Genomic DNA, 23,460 nt, shown 5'->3' on the forward strand with positions numbered 1-23,460 from the left:
GCCAAAGGCCAGTTGTTAATTAACATCGTTCTTCCTGGATACTTTTTTGGTTACAGGCGCACAGGTGTCTACGGTTCTCGACGCACGACCAGCTTGCATCGGATCTTTTAGCATGTGGACAGTCTTTCAGCTTGAAATACGCCTGACAAGATGATGCATAACATGTATGAACTTCCTGTTTTTTCCCAATGAGATTTCCAATAAAATCGTCTTTACTAGCACATATGCAATATAAAGGTTTGCAACATCGTAATATTAGTTACACAATATTTTAAAATAAAGTAAAATAATTTTCATATCAGTTGTTCTTCAAAATATATGATTAGATAGTTTAGATATAAATTCTTGTCAAAACAATTGGTTGATCCAACAAATCGTGAATAAATATCTGAATAAAGTTTTTCAAGTAGTTTTTTGGAAAGTAGTGAACAGCACCTCTCCCTCGTCTTTGAATTGTCAAGGTTGTCCCAAGTGATGTCCCCTGTATCTAAAGAAAATTCATACACTTCATAGATTCTCCACATAAGAGACACATCTTCGTAGCACAAACATGATACCCAACCCAGATATGTCCTCTAGCCTAGCATCTGCCTCTAAATCTGACTTCCTTGCGCGCAACTTCTGGAAATTTCAAAAATGTTGAACACGACTCCCTACCTTAACTAGCCCTATCCCACGAAAGGAGCTTCCCATTCAGAAAAAGGGTCTACCCATTCAGACGAATAATAAGCCTCTTCCATATGGTTGTCAAAGAAACTAACTGCCCGATAACGACAACAATACGGAGATGTAAGGGCACAATTAGCCGACCGTTCCGTGTCCAATCTTCAATTACGATTGCACGTAGTTTCTCGTTTTTGTCTAGGTGCCCGGCGGCCCCATGGATTCAAGTCGCTTATCCGGCGTCGCGATCGAACCTCATCGCGGATGCACAATAGACGAGCGACGGTGCATAAAGATCGCTGGAAACGATGCTCCACATAAAGAGTGATCGATCTACTGACTCGGTATGTAGAGTTGCCGTACCTCGCGCCTCGTTGGAAAAACGCTGTGGTCCAGTTGAAGAACTCCGTGGACTCACAAGGGCCGCCATTTTCGACGGGCTGGCGTTCGAACGGGCACAATAGTTTGGAGGATACGCGCGTAAAGGCGCGTACAATCTGGCGCGAGGTTATTAGGAAGACAATAGGAAATTGTTCGGGGGATTTACGACCAGTAGGAACGGAGTGGAAAGTGTTTCTTCCTTTTTCTTCGTTTTTATCTGCGATCTCCAGTTTGCGTTTTTAAGTGCACGCAACCGGGGATTCATTGTTGGACGTAATTGAATGTAATTTCGAGCCGGGGACCGTTAATCTTCGTCGGTTGCGATTCAACGGGACGAGATTCTGGTGGAACGCGTTTCGTAACAGTGGTTAAATGAAATATCAAGTCTTGGGGAAGTTCTGTTGCTGTTTCAATGAGAACGGAGAGGTTGAGGGGGGGGACGTTGAGTAGTGTGAAAATAATAGTCATTGTAGATTTTTATGCTAAATGACATGTTTGAAAAAAATTTATTAAGACGGGAGCATATGTGGGGATTTTTTTCTTGTCTTAAATACCTTATTAGAGGCTAAAAGTACATAAAATCTGCAGTCTGGTTATTATTTTCAAAATTAATATTAAATCAAAATTAAATTGTATGTGAAATGACATAAATTCCTAATATACACGATAATAATAAATTTAATCTCAAGATCTGAATCATGTCATCTAAGAAAGCCCAAATACGAAAATGAGCCTAAATTTTACTAACAATACTCGTCAGACGGAACCTCAGTCTTCCACTCTGTATTAATTCTTTTTTGTGCAATCCTGATATCGAAGGTCTGAAACTTCTTTATAATGTTCTCGAACAATATTCTGTAAGCATTTAATTACATATAACTAGATAATAATAACCCATAACTGTAAACTTTACTATCTAATCTAATTAATTATAAGTTGGAAATTATGTACCATCCAAACTACTTTATTTGCTATATAAACCACATCTGATTTAAAACAATAAATACATAAATAAATAATAAATAATAATCGATTTCAGGAAAAAATAAATTGTTTTACAATATCCTTGTTAGGATAACAATATTCAAGGTTTTGTTATTTCATCGAACACTATTCCATTTAGTCGAGAGATAATCACAGACTGCATACTAAATGTTAAGAAATTTCTGTTTTTCGTAATACCTGTAGAAATAAATACGTTACTTATATTAGATAAGATTTTCAATGAATGTGAGAATATTAAGAGAAGCGTCGATGCTCGGATGACCTATTTTAGCGAGGCCTTTTCACTTTCTCCTAATTAAAGCATTCGTATCCTTCGCGCGGCTCAATCGACGAAAACTTGAAAGCGTGACAGCTTTATGGAGGATTTGCGGTAAGTTATTCGCCATTAACGTCACTCGAATAGTTTATCTATCCAGTTTTCACATTCCCTTACCAAATAATCTTCCTGAATGTCATAATTCGTGGAATCGTTCATGTATCACAAAAGAACTCCCAATTTTCGAATGGGTGCTCGAACTGATGCCCCTCAACTTCAATACAGCGATTTCAATACAGTGATTATTCTGTAAATATTTCGTTAACTATTACGTTTAGGATGTATGAAGTTCAACACATTTTTACTCAAAATTTAATACTCTATCGATCTATGGCACAAAAAATAGGCCATTCCGTTTTAAAAAATCAAGATGACCTAGAAATCTCTGAAACGCCTCCACCCACAAAAACAGCACGTACCTTATAAGAGTGCCCCTTGATACCATTTAAGCCCCATGCCTCAAAATTTTCATAAAGTGTACCGTTAAGTCATTATTCAAGGTGATCGAGTTAACTGAGACATCCTGTATAAGAATTATTTGTATTCTTGAGGTGGCAGTTACAGGACACTGGGATTACTCACAGATTTTAATTAATTATTAATGACTTCTTCATATTTAATCTATAAAACTAATTTTTTTAATAAAAGAGATCTTAAATAATTCAATCAAGTTAGCTGAAACACCCTGTATGTAGAAGAAGTCGATATAAGGTCATATAATTTATAGATGTACATACCATTAATTGGTAATAATGTATCGAAGAGATCGACCGTAGTAGCGTGACGTCCCAAACAATCGTTTCATTGGAACGCGTAGTGGCTGGAAGGGTTAATAGAATTTCAAATTTTTTTGCAAATTATAAATAAGTTTTACGATCACTTATCGACTCGACCGCGTACTTTTATGCAACGTATCTCGCACGACTTGTTTCTTTACAGCCCCATTACGAAGTTATTCCAGGAGACTCATATCGAACCGATTAATCCCTTTCCATTTACGATTCGTTCGCGGAACGAAGTTAAGTTCCGGCGCGTGTCATCGCTACTTATCAGTTTCAGCGGCAATTGGAAGCCGAAGCAGCGGACGGTTCCTTCGGCACTACGTAGGGAGCACATTGAATCGTGATACGGTGCACGCTGCGCACTTGCAGCCTTGGCAGAACCGCACCAGTCTAACTGGTATCATTGTTCCAGGTGCGGTTTAAGCCGGGTCCACACTATGTAACAAAATATTGTTATATTGGAAACTAACTTTTAAATATTTTGGATAATTGGAAATTAACTTTTAAAATTAACTTTTATATGTTTACGAGCATTTGATATTGGGAGCCTCTCCGCAACACACTAAATGTATACCGAAACAAATTTAAAAAAAAAAAAACGTGGACTCCGAAATGCATTAAAAAGTAGAAAATAATTTCTATTTTCATTATTTATGCAGAAATGCAACAACGGCTCAGAAAACTTATTCTCTTTTGCTAAATATCATATTAAATACATTGCAACCTTTTCAAAGAAGACGCCAGATTAAAAATTCAACAATATATATATTGCAAAAGATATATATGAATCGTATTTTTTATTTTGCATCGCCTCCGAAGGATTGCGATATATTCCATATGGTATTTAGCAAGAGAAAATGTGTTTTCTTAACCGTTGTTGCATTCCTGTATAAATAATGAAAATAAATATTATTTTCTATTTTTTAGTACATTTCTTTAGTAATCTTCTGTAAGAAAGACAAAATTAAAAAAAACAAAGAAATGAAATACGGTTAATGGAAGCAATCATCTAGAGATACATAAATATGTATGTAATTAATTATAATAAATAATTGAAATGTACATTTAATTCTAAAAATAGTTTATGAAGAAAGCAATCAACATTTCAAATATAAAATATATAACTAATTTCCTTTATTGAAGTCGTTTCTATGTATCTCCATAAAATTTTAATTAATAGGTAACCTCGAAACCCGCGGACATCTTAATTCAGTCTCTTCCATGTAAATATAGGACTACGTATTTTCTTATTGGCTACCGGGCAATAAAATTTTATCAAAACGAAATACTCGACGAAACCATTCGAACTCGTTTTACACGGATTGTAAAAACCAACTTCTCCGAGCAGTAAAAATGTTTACAGATTTCTCATTCCAAAAATACTATCTTCGACTTACAGGCTAACGCAAAAGAATTCACGTAAATTAGATCCTTTATTACTTCCGGTGCCAATGAAACTATCGATTAAAGTAAACATAAACAGTTTTATTCCCGTGAACGAAAACGAATTTTACTTGAAAATCATTACCAAAGAATTCTTCCCACGAAATTCCTAAAGATTCATTCATTTTTAGCCCGTTTACACCAGACTCCCCCCCCTAAGTGGCTAAACGGACCCAAGCACCGCTGCTGTCCGAACATTCAAAACGTCCGTCTTCCAAGGTTTAACAACATCCCCTTGGAGTTCCGTTTTTTTCACAACAATTACCACAAAATAAGAACATTCTGGACACCCTGTACAATATCATGCACGCCACCGTAAAAGTGAAAGCCCGTGTCATAACCGGGATCATTTTCACTTCTTCCCGCGCAATCTTCGCGTGTTATCAGAGCCACCGAGGGGAAGACCCGCAATGAAAACTCGACATCATCGGCGGAACGCGATACAATATATCAACGGGACCCCCGTGATTAGTTAATAACAGCGTGTGTACACGTTATAAATGATCGGCAACGCGGCCGGTAATTAGACCCCATAGCGAATCGCTTTCCTGATAGATACACGCCAGAGATTAACAAGTACATAACTATACGCGAAATCGACGAAGAAGAGGCCCCAATAGCCGAACGCTGATGAACGTTCACGGGTTCGCTATGGTTCTTGTAATAAGCTACCGGCCTACCGCCACGTTTCCCGGATTATTCGTCTTATCGCCGTCGTATAATTACGGAGAAAGTATCTAACCAGCCGATGATGCACTCTCCCGAACCCGTTTTATTGCCACACGGTGGACGAGTCTGACTCGAATCCTAGCCTCCTTGTGTTGCACGGACTCCGCTGCGCGACGATTTTATGGCGTGCTCGGTGGATGTACAAATTGCCGGGGTACAGATAATGAAAAGAATGTTTTTTCTGTGGTATACTGTGTCTCGTAAATCGTCGTTATTGCCGGGAGTCGGAGTAATTGATTTTACTTAGTCATTCCGGACCGACCGTTGTTATTATCATTATTTTTCGTTTAATTACTGTATCGTTCTTCGAGTATGAACACTTTCTGTTAGCGAAACGCTTGTATGCGAGGAGGATGGCTAATAGGGGAATGTTGCCGAACGTGGACCATCGTGTTGATTGGATTACTACTGTAATGTGTAAACAATTTGCACCGTTTGATAGGCAATGTATGATACTGGTTATTGTATTAATTAACTTAGTTAAGAAGCAACACATATTGTCTATCATACGACGTAAATTGCTTATACATGACAAGTTACAGTAATGGACCAACTTAGGTGATGGTCCAAATTCGGTAACCTTTCCATACAATTAAATGGTAACCTTGAATAAGGGTCTCAAGCACATTTAGACGATTTTGGAGAAAATAGGTACTGTAGGTCTAAAGCACAATTCAGAAGTAGGAGGTTTAAATGGTACGGCCTCTAGCTCTTCTGTTGGTTGTCTCAATGGAAAGAGGGTCTAAGCCTTTATCATTTGTAAGTACTTTCGTGCAACATACATGAAAGCTTGAAGAAATTTTGTAACATCACCATCACAAGAAACAAAAAGAAAAACGTCTGTGTTCGAATTCATTTGTCCGGTACTGTATAATTTCTTCGTTCTATGAGGAGTGACTGTACGAAAAAAACAGTAGAAAATATTCATAACAAAATATTTTTAACATATTCTCCATATTAGCATATTTTCAAATTACGACATAATAAAGTCAAAAGCTGTATATATATTTAACAACGCTTTAATGATATTATCACTACAGTACAATCTTTCATCGAAGAAGTGAATGTGTGTATAATTCTGGTTTCCTGTCACTGGGGATAAAAATCAACACGAAAGTCAAGCAAAGTCAGAAACGACAGGAATATTTTGCAAATTTTTTCATAGGAAAGTCGTTTCCAACGAATTACGCGTCTCGAATGTTATTCGCACCATTGTCATGGTAATAACGGAGAAATTTATGCGTTTCCAGCTTCTTATTATGAAGTATTGTTCCACCGACCATTATTCAACCAGTCACTTTACCGATGCAAAAGAGACTGCTTTTCGATGTTAAAGTTTCATAATTTTTTTTTTCTCTGAAATTCATTTCGACTATTCAGTCATGCTTCAAGAACGGATGAGATATCGTGGCTGGCTCGCTGCAATAAATTACGCTTACGTTTCGTCTTGTACTTTTTTTACGGATTAAAAAGAGCCTACGAAATACCGTCGAAATAAACGAGGTATCACGGAACGAAAAATATGGGATTGAAGTCACGTCGTTTGCTAAATTAAATCTTACTCGATACGTAAAAACATCGCGAACCCCACCCGCGTCAACGTTCTTTTTGGCCCTGTTCTTTTTCTTACTCGACGTTAGAAGCCCCTGGAGCGGGCGCATCAATCTGCGGAATCTTACCTGTTCGGTGCCCTCTAATACCCGGTTACCCTTTTACCATGGCGTAGAACGTGACGTCAAAAAGAATTGTTACACAATGGGCGAAAAAATTATTTATACATCATTTTATGTCTTAGTCAAAATATAAATAAAAATTTCCAAATCGCACTTATAGCAATTACATAAACGAATTACAAGATGAACTTCGTCACTGTCGATGCAACCTGAAGACCAGAATGAAAAGGAAAAGTATAGTTTGAGGTGGATAAATTTTAATTTAGTGCCACGATAGAAATAGAATTGTGCCGTTCTCTGGATTTAATTGGAATTAATCACTTTGACAAATGAACAACCCAATTCTAGTTCTAGTATGGCACTAAATTAAAAATTATCTACATCAAACCATACTTCCTCTTCTCATTGTTATCTTTAGATTGAATGGATAGCAATGAAGTTTAGCCTATAATTCCTTTATGTAATTACTATTTGAGAGCACTCTGTTTTCATTTTCCGATTCGAATCTGTTGTATTCATAGGATAAAATGTCTGATAATTAATTCCTTCTTACAATGGTTTCAAAGGAGTTTTCAAAAGGTATTCATTAGTAAATTTGAAATGACTAGTAATAGAACAGAAACACTGAAAGCGTTTAAAGTAAATTATAAAAATGGGGATTTTCGTAAATATCCACAATCCACTTATAATACACTCTGCATAATCATTTTCCAAACCACCAGCTTACCCTTCTCATCCCAAAATTCAAACGACTCATAGACACGTAACAAAATTCTAACTTTCGATCCCCGGGCATAGTAAATTCGCTCGACGCCATTAAAAACCTTTCAAGGCCGTATGATAATCGCCTTTGGGTCTAAGATCCTGCGAAAGGGATCCTGACAGGAGCGGGGCCGACAGATGAAATCCGGTTTGAAAAAGGAAGCAATATCCCCGGACGGACGCCTATGCTCCTCAAAACAGCTATTTTCAGGCCCCCCGTAATTATAGACCTTTTGACACGGGGCCGGGTATAATGCACGAAGAGGAACGTGTGCCAAATTCCTCACGGCAGAACATTTTCGGGAACGCGGGGACAGAAATACTTCAGGGAGCAGAAGTAGTACCCCAAAGAATTCGAGCTAACCTGTCAATCGGGGTAGTTTCCCGTTCATAAAGACGCATGTGTGCAAACTAAAGGCGAATAGAAAGGTTTTGATGCATCTTAACCCTTGGATGATAGTGTGTGAGTCCATTTTCATCCAGGATTTCAAAAACTTCCCTTTCATAACCAAAATGTGAAGAAATAGAGTTCAGTAGTGTAAGTTGATTAAAAAAAATTCCAAATGAAATGTTGTATTAATGCAAGATTAATGCTTAATGAAAATGTACAGTTAACGGTAAAATATAAGTTAATTGGTCTTCGTGTATTAAAAAATAAAGAAAAATTGTAAATCTTATCTACCCAATAACCCAGTCTTCGATATATAATGATCACTACAAATACGATTCTAATACCAACAAGTACATTAATCTTAGTGACTACAAAAACTTCAGCTGTAAAAGTGACAGTAAATAAAGCGTCGAGTTCAGAGAAAAGAATTTGCGTGGTCAATATTTTTCACACGCACGTTAACTTATACTCCTGTCTCTTATTTTTATTCCTATTTAATTATTTAAATTTTCAGAGGAGAGAAAGAAAGAAGAATATATAGCGATTCGCTTGCATCTGGATAAGCTCCACTCCGGGATCCATATATTGTGCAAGGAAATCTTGAAACATGAACACGGTCCGTAGTTTATCCAAAGCGGCCGTCAGGGCTACTTCCACGTCGAAATTTATCCGATTTATTCCGTCCCCCGTCGGATTTTAGATCCAGTTCGGATACTGCGGTGCCTCGAAGACTTACGAGGCTAAACGAACGCGGAGGAGCTTATGGAACTTATTAGTGACACGGGACCGGGGGCCCCCGTTCCTAAATAACGTCACGAGCCTACACCTTTTTTCGGGGCCCCTCGACATTCCTCCCCTCCCATTATACATATTATACTATTAGTGGCCGTTATAAATTCGGAGATTTCTTCGTTCTAACGATACGCTTTATCTCGCCCGATCGTATCGCAATTAGCACGAATAGTCTAGCTTCTGGGTCCAAGCTTTTTTTCTTTTATTTAGGACATTGTTTCGGATAAGAGATAAGCAAATTGTTGCATTTATTGAAGAACGTTAATAAATCATTTTTAAATAATTCTTCTATGAGATAATATGTAGTGAACACTGCAGCATAAATAATTAAACACTACAAACTCAAGAAAACATTATAAAATGAAGGACGCTATGAATTAAAGAATTTTCGATGAATGTTTTAATGAATATGACAAATATGGCCGAAACAACGTTTACTTTCAGTTGTTATTAACAAAAACTGAACACCATATTTTCTTAGAGAACAAAGATATTACAAAATACTGAACGATATTTTCGACCAAATATCCTGGCAAGAGTTCAGCGAGTAACCGACCGGCAACGCATGCAAACTCGAACTGCAAAGGAAATATACGAGGAAATGCCAGAATGGCATTTACAACCATGAAATTTACGACGATTTACCAGCGTTCAAGTTCTGCTTTTATTTGCACCGAATAGCTGGCGGTACACTTTGGTCTGATATTCATGTTGGATCTACAAAAACTTCGAAGTCGTTATATCTCCTTCAAAATGTTTACGCTTAAACATTTAAAGAAATATTTCGATGATCTCGAGTGACATCGATAAAACTTTTTGAACATGCTGGAATGAATCGAACAATGATTCTTATTTAATTGAGTTGAGTCGAAATTCTAAGGAAAAAGCACTAAATGATCGTACATTCTAGTACACAGAATAACCCTAAACCTTCGAGGGATATTCTATGCGATTCAAAATTCGCTACAAAATTTTCGTAAATGTTTGTAAATACCCCTCTGACATTTGCTTGTTCTTGAGTTAGAACTTCGATGTTGACATTAAAAGTGGAATACCTTAAGAACACTTAAAATCCACAGTATACATTTACATCAGTGAAAAATTACCAAACTAGTACAACGGTGTATACTACAGTACCTAAGTGATGGATACAAAACTAAAGAATAAAAAACAAAAAAATGAAAGATGTGACTGAAACCAAATGCGTCCCTGTTATTAAAGTAAACGATCAATAACCAATTTCATTCATTAAACAAGAAAATAAAACGAGAGGTAAGAAATATTAATGCTTTTGACCAAATATATCCCTGGTGATGAAGTAAGCATTCAATGACCAATTATTTAATTTCTCAACAGTCAGATTTAATACATGTCACCAGACTGCGAATATTATATAATGTAGAATATATTATAATGTAAAATGTATAACAAGAAGATTGTAAAACCAGAAATTTGAAATCCGTTGCTTTGACGTGTTTCGTAGTTCTAGTGTTAAAGATCCACAGTCCACGTATCATCTTGTTTCACCGTCCCTGAGAAGGCACTGACTACTTCCATTGAGCGTAAAAAACTGCAAGATCTTCTAAAGATATCACAAATGGCGTCGAACGCCCAATCTGTCGAAGAGAAGCTCGCAACTTCATCATTCCGCGTGAGTCAAAAGAAACTCGTCCTAAACATCCGTGGAAGCACAGTATAATGTTCCATGGGTTTCCGTGATTCTGGGCAGTGCACGTGGAAATGGTTCGGAATGGGCATAGACAGGGGGCCGCTGCACATTTTCTGCATCAGTCACCGATAAATATCGAACTTTCATTTGCAGATACCGAGGCAACACGGCGGTGCAACCGTTCCACCTTCCACCGGATTGCCTTATGCAGACAAAAGGCACGCGTGTTCCCGCCACTATATCCGTTGATACTATTCTCCATCGAGAAAAGAACCGAAGACTGGGGGAATTGTGTTGTGCCAGGTGAAAGATCCGTTCTTTCACCGTATCATGAAAGCAATTGACCTTGTTGGTCTAACTAGGAAACTTCTGTGAACCAAAAAATTACGATTTTTGTTCCGGTTTTGACCTCAATTTGACATAGGTCATGTTGCAAGACGTTCTGCCAATTTGCTTTACCATTTTGTCAGCTGGCGTTGCCTGCAAAACCCAAGTCACATGCGGAAACAGATGGTTATGTTTTTTTTAGACAACTTTTGTCATTTATTGTTGACAATTTGCTCGAAACTTGTACACAACTGTTTATCAGGGGATATTCCAAACGATTCTCCAAAAGTCGACAAGTAAATATTATTCTCTATTTAGAAAGACAGTCTATTGCATATGACTGATTGTAAGAGATAAAACCAACGCAGGATATTCCACCATTTCCCACGTTTAGATATTCTTCCCTCTCTCACCCTATCCAAATAAAATTAACCCCTACACCGGCCATCGTATGCAGTTCAATCAAATTATCATTCCCACGGAAACAGAATATTCAGTTTAATTAACGTCTCGTCACAAAACTTCCATCTTTACTACAAATTTATTCCCCTGAACGGCAACCAGTGAAGTTTGAAACGCGAGACGCATCCAACGCAATAGTCCGAGAAAACGCCCGTTGCATCAATCTGAGTTCTCTTTCTTTCAACCGAGACGGTAATAAGTGAAAGGAAAAAGAAACGACGTTGAGGAGGGATACAATTTCTGTCACAGTATGCGGCGTAGCAAGAAGATATTCACGGGAATTTAGTACGAATATTCAGCCGGCCACCAGCGGCGTGTAGATCGAGTCTAAATACAGGCACCTTGGGTATACCCCTTGCTGACAGGATCTAGCCAAACGTGTTCTCCAGCCCGAGGGGAGGTGGGGAAGATTGGACGTCAGTCACTACCGCAATGGATGCATTGTGCCTAAGACTAGGGACCTAGCCGGATCTCCCTGGGCGATAACGAAGATGATCCCGATCGCCTTTTCGATGTTCCCAATGAATCATTGTCTTCGCTCGTTACGGGATCAGATACACGTGGAACTATATTTTTCTGTTGCTATTTAGGGAAGAGGTAGATTCCAGACTGATGGAATTTGAAATAGTTGCCCGTTGGTACGTGAAATATTTATATAAATTGTTGTTATAGATTATAAGGTTCAGCTTATCCTCTGCACAAGAGGCTGAGTTACTCATAAAAATTATTTCATCAGAATTCTAATGTTTACAAATCGAAAGAAAGTAATTATGGAGTTGTTCGTGAATCTTTCGGTATTTCGATCCTGAATGATCGATATGATTAACAATCTGACGGGTGCACCAACGTTCCACAAATCGATACATCGTGCGATTCTTTTTCATTCGCGTATTTCAGATGCAGGCCTTGAATAAAACAGCAAAGAGCGAAACACCCTTCCTTCGTCAACTACGTAAACCCATAATTATACAGTAATTATCCCTGCACCGTCCATTAGCCGACGTATTCGTATTGATATATTGCGCAACTGACATGCAGAACAACCCACCCAGGCTTGTGAATTATTAGCCAATCCCGTGAGTCGTTCGCCACTTCGGAATTTAGTGTCCACGCTTCTGGAACCGTTAGCCACGTTTCAACAATCGTATTTTGCGGGTCCGTTTCACATAAGAAATCGTTTCAAGATTTGCAAATATAAATTTTCCTTCACATTTCGAAAAATTTAATTAGTACAAATCTCATAACAGAAAATTTGCATAAGTTATAGTTAGTTTATAAAGTTACGAAATGAATAAATAGCGAATAAATAGCTTAAAACTTGAATATTCCAATATAAAAGTAAAAATATATTTTTCAATATTGGTTTAAGATAGTTCTTATATTTCTGTGAAAAGCAATGTCAAATACCGTATAAAAAGTTTCAAATAATTCAAGAGGTGCTTATATACCTTTACTTTCTCTAATGATATTCGTATGGAAGATGTTTCTGTGAAATGTAATTTGTGACGCTGTCATTTCAACCAAGAAATAATAAAATAAAAAGTAAAAACGAAGTTCGTGAAGATTACTCACGTTGTCGGCTGCGTTGACGTCGACTTCTCGAAGAAACAACGTTTCACAGACGTCCACGTGACCGGCTGCCGCTGCCAGTAAAAGGGGACTCCTGCCATTCTGTGAAAATAATACTTAAAATTAATACATTACTTGATCGATAACCAAATAAACTTTCATTTAAATAATTACTCATGAAATTTTCATGTTATTTTATACGTGGTCTGTTCTGTTATCTTAACTAATATTATTTCAGTAATAATGTATTTAAGAGGTAGATTACTTTCGTAGGTACTTGTTAATTTTTAGTAGAATTTAAGTATTAGGTATTTGACTTCCCCCAAAAAATGAAAATGTATTCTCCTATTATAGAAACTTCACTCCAAAATCAGAGGTGTTGTGAGTCTATACTTTTTCGTATCTATTAGCTATTTTCACATGCATAATACAGAAATTTGTATTAATATTTGAAACGATGGAATACTGAATCTGCCATCTATTGAACAGCAGGCTATAGCATTTTATAAATAAATACTGAACTAATTTAAATCATTTTTTGTATAACTAATTTATGATTTAACTGTTTACATTAAATAAAAAATATCTGTACTGAGCAGAAATCGGGACGTGCTTAGAAATAGGGACATTGACCTTACAAGATTCAATGAAGTCAAAATCGATTAAACGGAAAGAAGGTGAATTTCGATCACGGAAATCGGGTTTCCCAAACAGTCCGGCGGATCGATTCTTCACGATCCACGGGGCGAGTCAATTAGCGATGTAATTAATAGGTGGTCAGATGTCAGTTTGTAGCGCACACGCACTTCCCGCGTCGAATTAGCTCCCCGCGACCTTAATTAGCCGAACAGAGGTTCAAACAACACAAATTGACGCCTGTCCGCGTGCGATGCGACTAAACGACCATCCTTGAATCCTAATCCGCGGCCGCCGCGTGTCCTTCTGTTTTCGAGACCGATCCCGCCCGACCTGCATTTATATGCGGAATACTAATAAGTGCCACAGGAAAGAGTCGAGAGCGGTTAATCAACCGAGACACGCGAGACGTCGCCTTTTAACTTGAAATTCGACGACTAGTGCGAAGAATATAAACGATCGAGCATCTAAATATTACATATTTATATTTCCAATGAAATATACTCGATGTTCGATGCTTTGACACGTTGGAGATACGAAGTAAGTCTTTATGGTGATACATAAAACGGAATAATTTATATTGACCTCGAACTTGTCAATTTTTCAATTTTTTTTAAAACTGGTAGCCTCTCGTGAGCTCGTCGAAATAGAGACTTACAACTAAAGTTATATTAATTTAACAAGAAACACAATTTATATTTAAAACAACTGTACACCCTTCTCGTATTTTAAGGGAGAGAACAAATATGACTGAAACAGCATTGGCTTCTGATTTTCTCGAAAATAATATTATTAAAGAATTTTTTTCCCGTTCTGTGATATGAATATTGCCTGTGTGTAAATAATAAATTACTGTTGAATATTGAATACTGACATCCTCGTAGAATAACAATTCCAGTAGTGACAGTTGGCTAAAACGAATCTGCAAATTTAACAAATCACAGTATATATCATTCCGACGCTCTAGAACGTATGTACGGATTTTCTACGAGGCTGTGCCTCCTTGCCCGAAGTAATAGAGCGAGCCAACTCAGCATGTTAATGAAGAAGTATACCTTGTATACGTGTACGCTAGTTACAGGAAGCATAATACATACATCAAATAATAAATTAACCGAAAAAGACGTATAGATTACATAAATTCTGTTCCAACCAATAATAATCCCTTACAATTCCATGGAATTAATTGCTCCGGAACGAAACACTTAATTGTATTCTAACAATAAAAAAAATTTTTTTTTAATAAAAATATAATAGAAAAGTCAAACGAAATACTAGAAAGAAATATTTTTCGTTCCAAATTTTTTGCCTTTTAATGAATTTTGTGATGTCTGAATCGCAGTTATGTTTGAATAATCCCGAAAGTCGGTAAAGGGAATAGACACAGAGTTATCTGTTTGCGTTGCAGTTGCTGCTTTTGCTAAGAAGTCGACATTTTCCTTACCCTGTATGCCTATATGTGACGGTACCCAGAACATTTCCATATTACTGCTGTTCTCAGATTTCTGCATGAAATAATTATATTTGTTTTTAGTTCCAGTGTTAAATAGAATGATGCACAATAAAATAATAAGGAACGCCCGAAGAGTTCCATAAACACGATTCCATTAGGATAAAAAATACTGGTTAAGTTTCCCATGATATCGACACCGACCGCCATTATTTCAATTATTCCCAGCATTCCCTGTCGATGCATCGTCGAGGCATCCACCGGCTCGATGTAATAAAGCACTTTAGCTCGAAGATTGCCGGCGGTGAAGAAAAAGCCACGTAGCGATTAATTTCATCGGCGCAATTAAGGGAGGAAGTAATTGTAATGACCGCATGGATAATCGGGCAGATTGCCTGAGCAACGCATCGCGGTCCCGAAGATTTTGACAAATGCCCCAAGAACACGCTTATCTGCATTCCCACCGACGGCGACCGTCACAACGAAGATGCAAATACGTAACGTAATTAATATACCGCATTCCCGCGGTTCATATCCGTTTGGCGAGACCCTTGTTCGATCAATCTACGACTTCATCGACGATAATTAAAATACGAGCAAGCGATGACCCCTGTTCTCCACTGCGAGTATTCTTCCAATTTCATTACAGATTCGGTCCAGTTCTTTTGTTATTTGAACAACGGAATTATAATTTCTTATAAAAATTGAGTTGACTTACCGTCTGTTAATTTTCTATGAGAAATAAGTTCATTTTTCGAAAAAAAGAGGAATGTTATATTAGTAACAGCCCAGATATTCAGGTGGCCTGTTTTAGGTGCCTCATCCTGTATAATTCAATTCATATTGTTGTTAACCGAATTCTCCATCAATCAGAGCCCTGACAATCTTTCATTCCGTTAACCATTGTTCTGAGAATCGAGGTTCTACTATGTATAAAAAGGTCAAAGAAGAAAAAAACCAGAAAAAAGAAATAAAAATTCGAATTTATCATACAGTTTTTTTCTGTTGTGAAGCTTTCAATTCCGTAGGGAGATGTTCACTAGAATGTGACTCGTAGAAGATAATTCGCACTTTGTTCCACGTAAGCATCGCGTGTAAATACGTAATTCGCACATTCATGATGTAATATATAGTAAGGGGACACGTTTACAAGCAGCTGTAAGAGCATTAAAAGAATTCATGGTCTGGCCAAGAGGAAACAATAGAGCGGAAAGGGACTCACCTCATCCGGCAACGGTTTAATATCTTCGTCAAGAAGACGGGCGACCCGCGCGACGTCGCCACGTGCGGCCGCATCGCGCAACTTTTCTGCCATTCCAGCCACGCATCTGCAAAAGAACAGGAAACGGACGATCATTAGCAGATATTCGTTTAAAACCCAATGCAACATCGTCAGATTATTATGTCAGATATACCGATACCCCGGTGGTTTCTTGTCAAATATCGTCGAATTAACGAACCCCTTGGAATTCATTAAAGTTACCATCTATCAACGGATCCCCGTTTTTCAAATTCATTTGAATTTCGAGACAGCTTCTTTCGCACGTGATACAGTTTCTGTCGTTCTCTTAATTTGGCATTAAAATGCAATTTTTATTAATCGTGGAGCGTGTTGTGAATCGTTTTCACATACACTCGATGCTCGTTATAACATTCTATATGATCTTTATAACTCTTTATATTAGAATGATAAAAGTGTGTTTTGTATAGAATTTTATTTATTTCGATTGAACAACAAATCACTGTAAAATAGACGTCATGACGTTTGTTTTATTTAGAAATGCAGTAACCTTAAACTTTTTTAAGTAAAATGAAATGTTTCTAATGTTATCCATAATTTTTAAGGGGAGTCATTGAATTATGAATAATTCCCTTAAGGTTGCATTAATTTAATATTCTTCATAAAAGTCCAAATACTTGAAACAATTCAAAAAAATATATTTAGTAATGATTTAGCGGATTTGCTTAAGCGTATGACAGTACATTTATCAATGTCCAATTTCGTAAAACAAACTCTATTGGTAATTCTATTTGAATAGAGTCTTACGTTATAATTTTCAACGTAGAAAATGGATGGACTCCAGATTGATAATCCGCTATCCTAGTGTAAGTTAAACTGAGAACTTCCAGTTTCCGCCGGATGTCAACCGGTTGAACACCCCGAACACGTGTGATACGTGCATGACTCAGAATAAAGTTATACGAGACACCGATTGGTGTCGATGATATCAAATATAGAAAACACTTACACTTTCTCAGAGATTATTGTGAAGAAAGAAGGTTATGTACTGTACAAAAACCAACCACTTTCTAATAATTAACTTAATAATTGGCTTCGAAAATAAAATCACGAAGACCAAGCCAGGCACAAAGGAGAATTTATTTCGCTAATTAATGGATTCATTAAACTAAAAATAGAATCGAAACTTTGTTAATTTAAATTAATGAGCACTTGTGAAACTACGACAGATAGATATACATAAGTTCTACTGTTACTGCTTAACTGTACTGCTATTCTTTACAAAAATCTATGAATTAATTTGACTTCAGTAGCTGATGTACATATGTATATTACAATTTAGCGTTAGATAAACATATTTTCTCCACGTTTGCTTCAATTAAATATAAAAGCCTAGAATGGAGTTAAATGGACCCCATAAAGAGAACTACAACAGTAAACGTGTTAAAGAAAGTGTATTAATGATTGGTACATCCGATAGAAGTAATCATAGACCAGGTATTCTCACAATGCCCGTCTGAAGATTATTCTTCGAAGGGGGATACCATCGACACGATTCAACGGAATGCACACCACCCACCAAATTAATATTACACACAAAATCACATCCATAAACCACATAGTCAGAACTTCATTACAAGAGAGGGAAGGGCGTGACGACAAAGAAAACGACGCGTATCGTCTGTGGAAGGAACAATGATACAATGGGTTCCTAAGTCGAAAAAAAAATACTTACTCGTCCGTGTGGATGATCCCTCCGGTTCTGAGTCACTCTTCTACTCGTGAGAATATTAAGTGACCCACGACACACACCCCCAATTTTCACTCTACCATTTACAATTCATACAAACATTTGGAGGAACTAATCAGTAAACTGTGGATGTTTATGCAAATATAATTTTTTTGTAGACTAACTTACAGAAAGCAGAACTGAAATAAACATTGTTCATTCTATTAACGGTTCCATAAGATTTCAAATCAAATAAATACCACATTCGACTTTATTAAACATAGTAGAAGTATTAGTAGAAACTAATCAGTTTATGCAGGTTCGGATTTTGTAATCAAAAAACGAACATTTTTAACAAGCTATACCAATACCAAGTAAATACTTAACACATGAGAAATTATCATAAAATTGTTAGAATTAAGAATAACATATTATTGTTTCAAAGTATCTATTGTGGATTGATATGAATTTCAAATGTTTCTAAGGTCCTACGATGTAAATATTTCTGACTCAACCTATTATAGTAAGTGCACGCATTCACGATACTCTAGACAGGTACAACTAACGGCGTTAGTTGTTCATTAATAAGGGCGTGTACGAGTCTATCGAACTGCCTCTATTAAGTTATCCACGACTAAACCAGACGAAACAAGAACAGAGAAAAACGATGAAAAGTTCTTCGATTAATATGTAACCGATCCCTGAATCCACCTTTCCGTGTTGTTTGCCTTTCTCTAGACCGATCGCCATCCAGAACAGGAGATTACGTAATATTCGGTCTGGATGAAAAAATCTCGGGTCATTATCCAATCAGGTAGCGGTCAGTGGCATTGAGGACGAGTACAAGGTCGATTAGTTTAATATTCTGGTCAGGCGATAAGAACCGATCGAACGATTATGGATTGCTCGGTCCATTACCAGCATAAATTGTTTCCGTAAAGCTCGCGTGAACGACACGCATAAGGGTGTACCGGGTTTCTTGTATGCAACGATCACCAGAAACATGGACGTCCGTATCAGATTAAGTATAGATTAAAGTTTTCTTTTAAGAATACGCTAGCAAAGTACGAGCTCCTCGGTAGGAATGGATACAGAAGATCGAGAACCCGTTTTTGCTTGCTGAAGACTAGTCAGAATGTAACTATGTACACGTTATGGATTACTTCAAATCCGTTGAATTGAAATAGACGCGACTCCAAGCGTGTATAATCGCGTAAACAACATATGTATCAATCATGAATAGAGATGGAATCAAGTTCATTATGTGTTTACGAATCCGAGTCAATTTCAATAACAGAGTTTCATTTCATGGGTTTCGATTACGACTCAAAAGCAACAAAGTTTCAACGAGTATACTTGAAATGTAATGATTTTATACAAGTTGGTTTCGAACTCTAAAATGATTACCTGTAGATTCGAAAATATACTTGTAGGTAGTTCAATGTTAGAAAGATTCGAACTTTCACAAGTACAGACTCCACTCGATTATCGTCCCGAACTCGGGACCGCGCCGGGACAATAATCTTATAGGGAAATATGCTTCGGACTCTCGTAAATTCGTTTTTTGTCCGAAGCCTCGGCAACAAAACCGCTATAACCATTTAATTTCGAATTTAGGAAGAAACGGATTATTTCACGTGGGATTTGATTTTTCAAATTCTGATCTATTAATTTCTCGGGGATCGACCGTCGTAAATTAAAATGATATGTCATGTAGAGACGCGTGGTACGGGTGCATGCAGGTGCATCAACGTAAAGTAAAATTTTCACCGGTCGACGTTGATTAATGACCCACGGTTTCTCTTTAAGCGAACCGCGCGTATCTATACTAGTCAATGGAATTTCGCTCAGCTCGGAAGGCCATGTCTTGAAAACAAAAGCAAATTAAAATGCACGAATACCGATGTCACTCGAATCGCCATGTACACGTCCTAAGTAATTAAATTATTAAATGTATGCCAAATATGTACGAATGGAGAAAATGTGTGGTCAATATTCATTAATTATCGATCCTCGGTATGAGTTATTTAAGAAATCGATCTCTTGACGTTCATATAACTCTGGTTGGTTATAACAAAAACAAAAATGATATTAATTTAATTGGACGTATATATATATATGTATAATACGTATTCAATGGAAATAAATCTTTATTAAGAAATTTTCTACGTTATTTTTAATTGCGTGTGACATATATTGTACTTTTAACTATAAATATTCACTTCATTTGTGTTGTAATAGTAATAATCGTTTGTCTCTATTATGATAAGAATTAGTAAGCCGATTGAATGCAAATGGCTGTGTAACGAACGAAATTTCATAATGTAATTACACCAATGATCCATATCATGTGTAAATTACATCAGAAGTCCTTTAATTTCTGAACAGTAACATTTACAATCTTGTAAATATAATTGGTACTTTCTAATTGAGTATAAATTACTAAGTATATATGTATATATTTGCAATCGTAAGAACGTATAGATGAATTCTACTAGAACATTGTCCTGATATTTAAAATTCGAACAATAAACGTGTTAGGACAAAGATCAAATGTTCTTCTTACAGTATTCGAATTTTTTGATGCACACAATTTTCTATCTCAAGCAAGACCGCTACCGAAGTTTAACTATCTTGTACTGACAGGGGGGAATGAAAATGTCTTTGAATACAACTATTGTCAACAGCTCTAACCAGCCTCGAGCTTCAGAGTAATGAATTGTTGACGGACATTAACGGCTTCGGAGAACGTTTATAGCTAATCTCCGCTCGGCGAACAGTTCTAATCTACAATCGAGCCAATAAACTTACTTGTTACCAGACCATCATAAATCATAACTGTCCTGTTGGGTTTTTCGACACATGGTTCGCCGTTTTATCTCTGCGTGAAGCGACAAATTCACAATTTTTAACACCAATTTATAAACTTAAAAATGATATAGAAATTATTCCTGTACTAGATGTCTTATTCTCCTGATAATAGTATTAATACAAATATTACTAAATTTTATTAAAATCTTTATTTTACTGAATTTTGTATGTTACAATTTCCTATAAACGCATAAACATCTACTCTGTATACTCACAAAATGTGAGAAGCTCAAACTCAGTTAGACAACTTGAAGCATTCATCCGAAGGTTGGACTGACAGTCGAGCAAAACTGGACCAGAGTGTACTCGAACGATAACGTAGCCTGTGTACATAAACGTCCGGCCGATCTCACGATCCGATTATCGTATCACTTGATCCCAATCGGAAAAGCGACGGGAATGTCCGAGAGCCGTCACGATCCTAGGCCGGCGACGCCGGAAGCAAGTCAGCCTCATCGAAAGCAACCTCGTAAAACATCCCTTTTTTCCAATTACGCGTCCGAGGGCATTAATTACGGCGCATCTTACGTTACCTGACGCGCAGAAAATGCCCTCCTCGATTCCGTCTATTTTATTCTCTTTTTAACTTTTGACCCGGGTTTCATGAAGACTAACAAAACTTCGATGACAGTATGCGTGTGTTAGCGGAAAGCCAAACTGATCGATTGAATCGAAAAGACGATCGTCGGATTCGACAAGGCTATGATTCCCCCTTCGAATTCCGAAAAAAAAGTTTCTTTCCCTTATAATCAATCAATTACCTCGAATCCTTAAAAGAAACAACAAACTGACCTTTCGCGGCTGACGTGCCATCAATTAGGAACACGGGAAATCATCAGATACGTTAATTGAAGCCATGCACAGGTGGATAAAGATTCAATCAACGGTCCATCGTCGCAGGGACACCGGAAAAGCGACGGTTCATGGGGAATCGGCAGCGCAAGAAGTCTTGGAAATCGACGACCGCGAACGATCAATGTAATCAGAGGCAGTCGGTCGAGGGACAGGATCGTGAAGCATACTTCCCTTGGCTCGGTTGTCTTTCACCAATAATTACACGTGGAACTATCGTGAACGCGCTGAAAATTATCGTCCCCGTGGTTAGCTTAGAGCACCTGGCCCCGGCACTGATGAAACCCGTACTGGAGCTAATTTCAGGACACGAGAGATTTGTACGATCGTTATTTGCATGTTGCGTCGAAGACCATCGAACGCGAATTAATGGTCCATGGCAAGTTCTATAAATGTCGAATGATACAGAGTAACACGAATGTGGGAAAACAGCATATTACGAGTGGAAATTCCATTATGTGATTTCCTGTTATTTGAATTTTTAGCTGCTATTAGTTCGGATAAAAAGTACCAGTTGGATAGACCAGTTATTGATTTGTATTATGGAGTTGGATAAATGGTTAGATACGAACCATAAAGAGGTAAGGAATTTTTTTTTATAAGCAAGTGCGTTTTTTTGTTTTCAATCGAGAAATTATATGATTCTGTATGTTTTTTGTTAGAACTTAATGTAATGTGCAGATCAGACATTTAAGTACGGGTCATTCGACAATAAGCAGATCACTTTTGTAGATACACGATGTCTGGGATTTTGCTCAAATTGAAATATATTATAGCAAATATAATATATTTTGCTGGTTTCGAGATTGTGATGAAGAATTTTGTTGAACAATAATAATTAATTTAAATTATACAGAGTTAACGAAACAAGTTTACCTATAGCTAGATTTTATTAATTCACAAGTTCCAATGAAAAAGTTCTAATTAATTTACCGAAACAGTAGAATAATTCTATATGAATAAAACAATATGAAATTGAGTTTTCAAATGCTAAACGTCTGATAATACGAAGATAATGTAAAAATATTAAAAGATCGCCATTGTCATTGGACTAAAATGACTCTACATTTGTAGTCCAGTGACTAATGATCGACATTCGACGATTTTCTTCCAATAAAATGGTCCATGTTTCTTCTCTATGGTTCGAAGCAGGTGAAATTCATGATTACAGAGAACTTACATCACGTACGCACGAGTAATTCCTCCATCTGCGTGCCCGTACATATCCAACAGAATCTCGGCTCTCGTCCGAGGCATCTCTGACCCTGCTTCCACCGTAAAACGCGTAACAGCGTACACAGCCGTTACATACTCTGATTAACCAGTGCCATCAAGCCCGGAGAATGAAAAAGGAACGAAGCGTATTTCTTTCGCTATACTCGTAAAACGGCTCCCGTCGCGGTTACTATAAATTTCCATGGTGAAACATGATTTAGATAATTCCGTTTAAAACCAGGCCAATCAACGACTAATCTTTATTTAATCGCAAAACGAACATACAGGTAAAATCGTCTAGGTCGTGTACCTTTTTTGGTAATAAGGAAAACGGATAATTAGAAGATATTGCTAATGAATTAATGGTACAATTATGTGATTTAATTTTATAGTTGAGTCCATGCATTGAAATTTATTGTTGGCGTCTTGTGTGAGAATAGTCTGTAGTATATTGAAACGGGTTTTTCGGTAGAAGGTAACATCTTTCAGTGAATGAAATTTTC

At 37.1% G+C, this 23,460-nt stretch overlaps 1 protein-coding gene across 1 annotated transcript in view; it reads right to left on the bottom strand.

Moving 5' to 3' along the window:
- LOC107188442 (ankyrin repeat domain-containing protein 6) overlaps positions 1-22,999 on the bottom strand; it is a 136,436-nt gene extending 113,437 nt beyond the window's left edge. Inside the window, exons 1-3 of the mRNA XM_015576737.1 lie at positions 22,923-22,999; positions 16,273-16,378; positions 12,968-13,066 (exon numbers count right to left, since the gene is read on the bottom strand). Coding sequence (XP_015432223.1) covers positions 12,968-13,066; positions 16,273-16,378; positions 22,923-22,999 — 282 coding nt within the window. The remainder of the gene's footprint in view (positions 1-12,967; positions 13,067-16,272; positions 16,379-22,922) is intronic.
- Between the last annotated feature and the right edge of the window lie 461 nt (positions 23,000-23,460).

The sequence above is a fragment of the Dufourea novaeangliae genome, unplaced genomic scaffold, assembly GCF_001272555.1.
Source record: "Dufourea novaeangliae isolate 0120121106 unplaced genomic scaffold, ASM127255v1 scaffold124, whole genome shotgun sequence".
NCBI lineage: Eukaryota > Metazoa > Arthropoda > Insecta > Hymenoptera > Halictidae > Dufourea > Dufourea novaeangliae.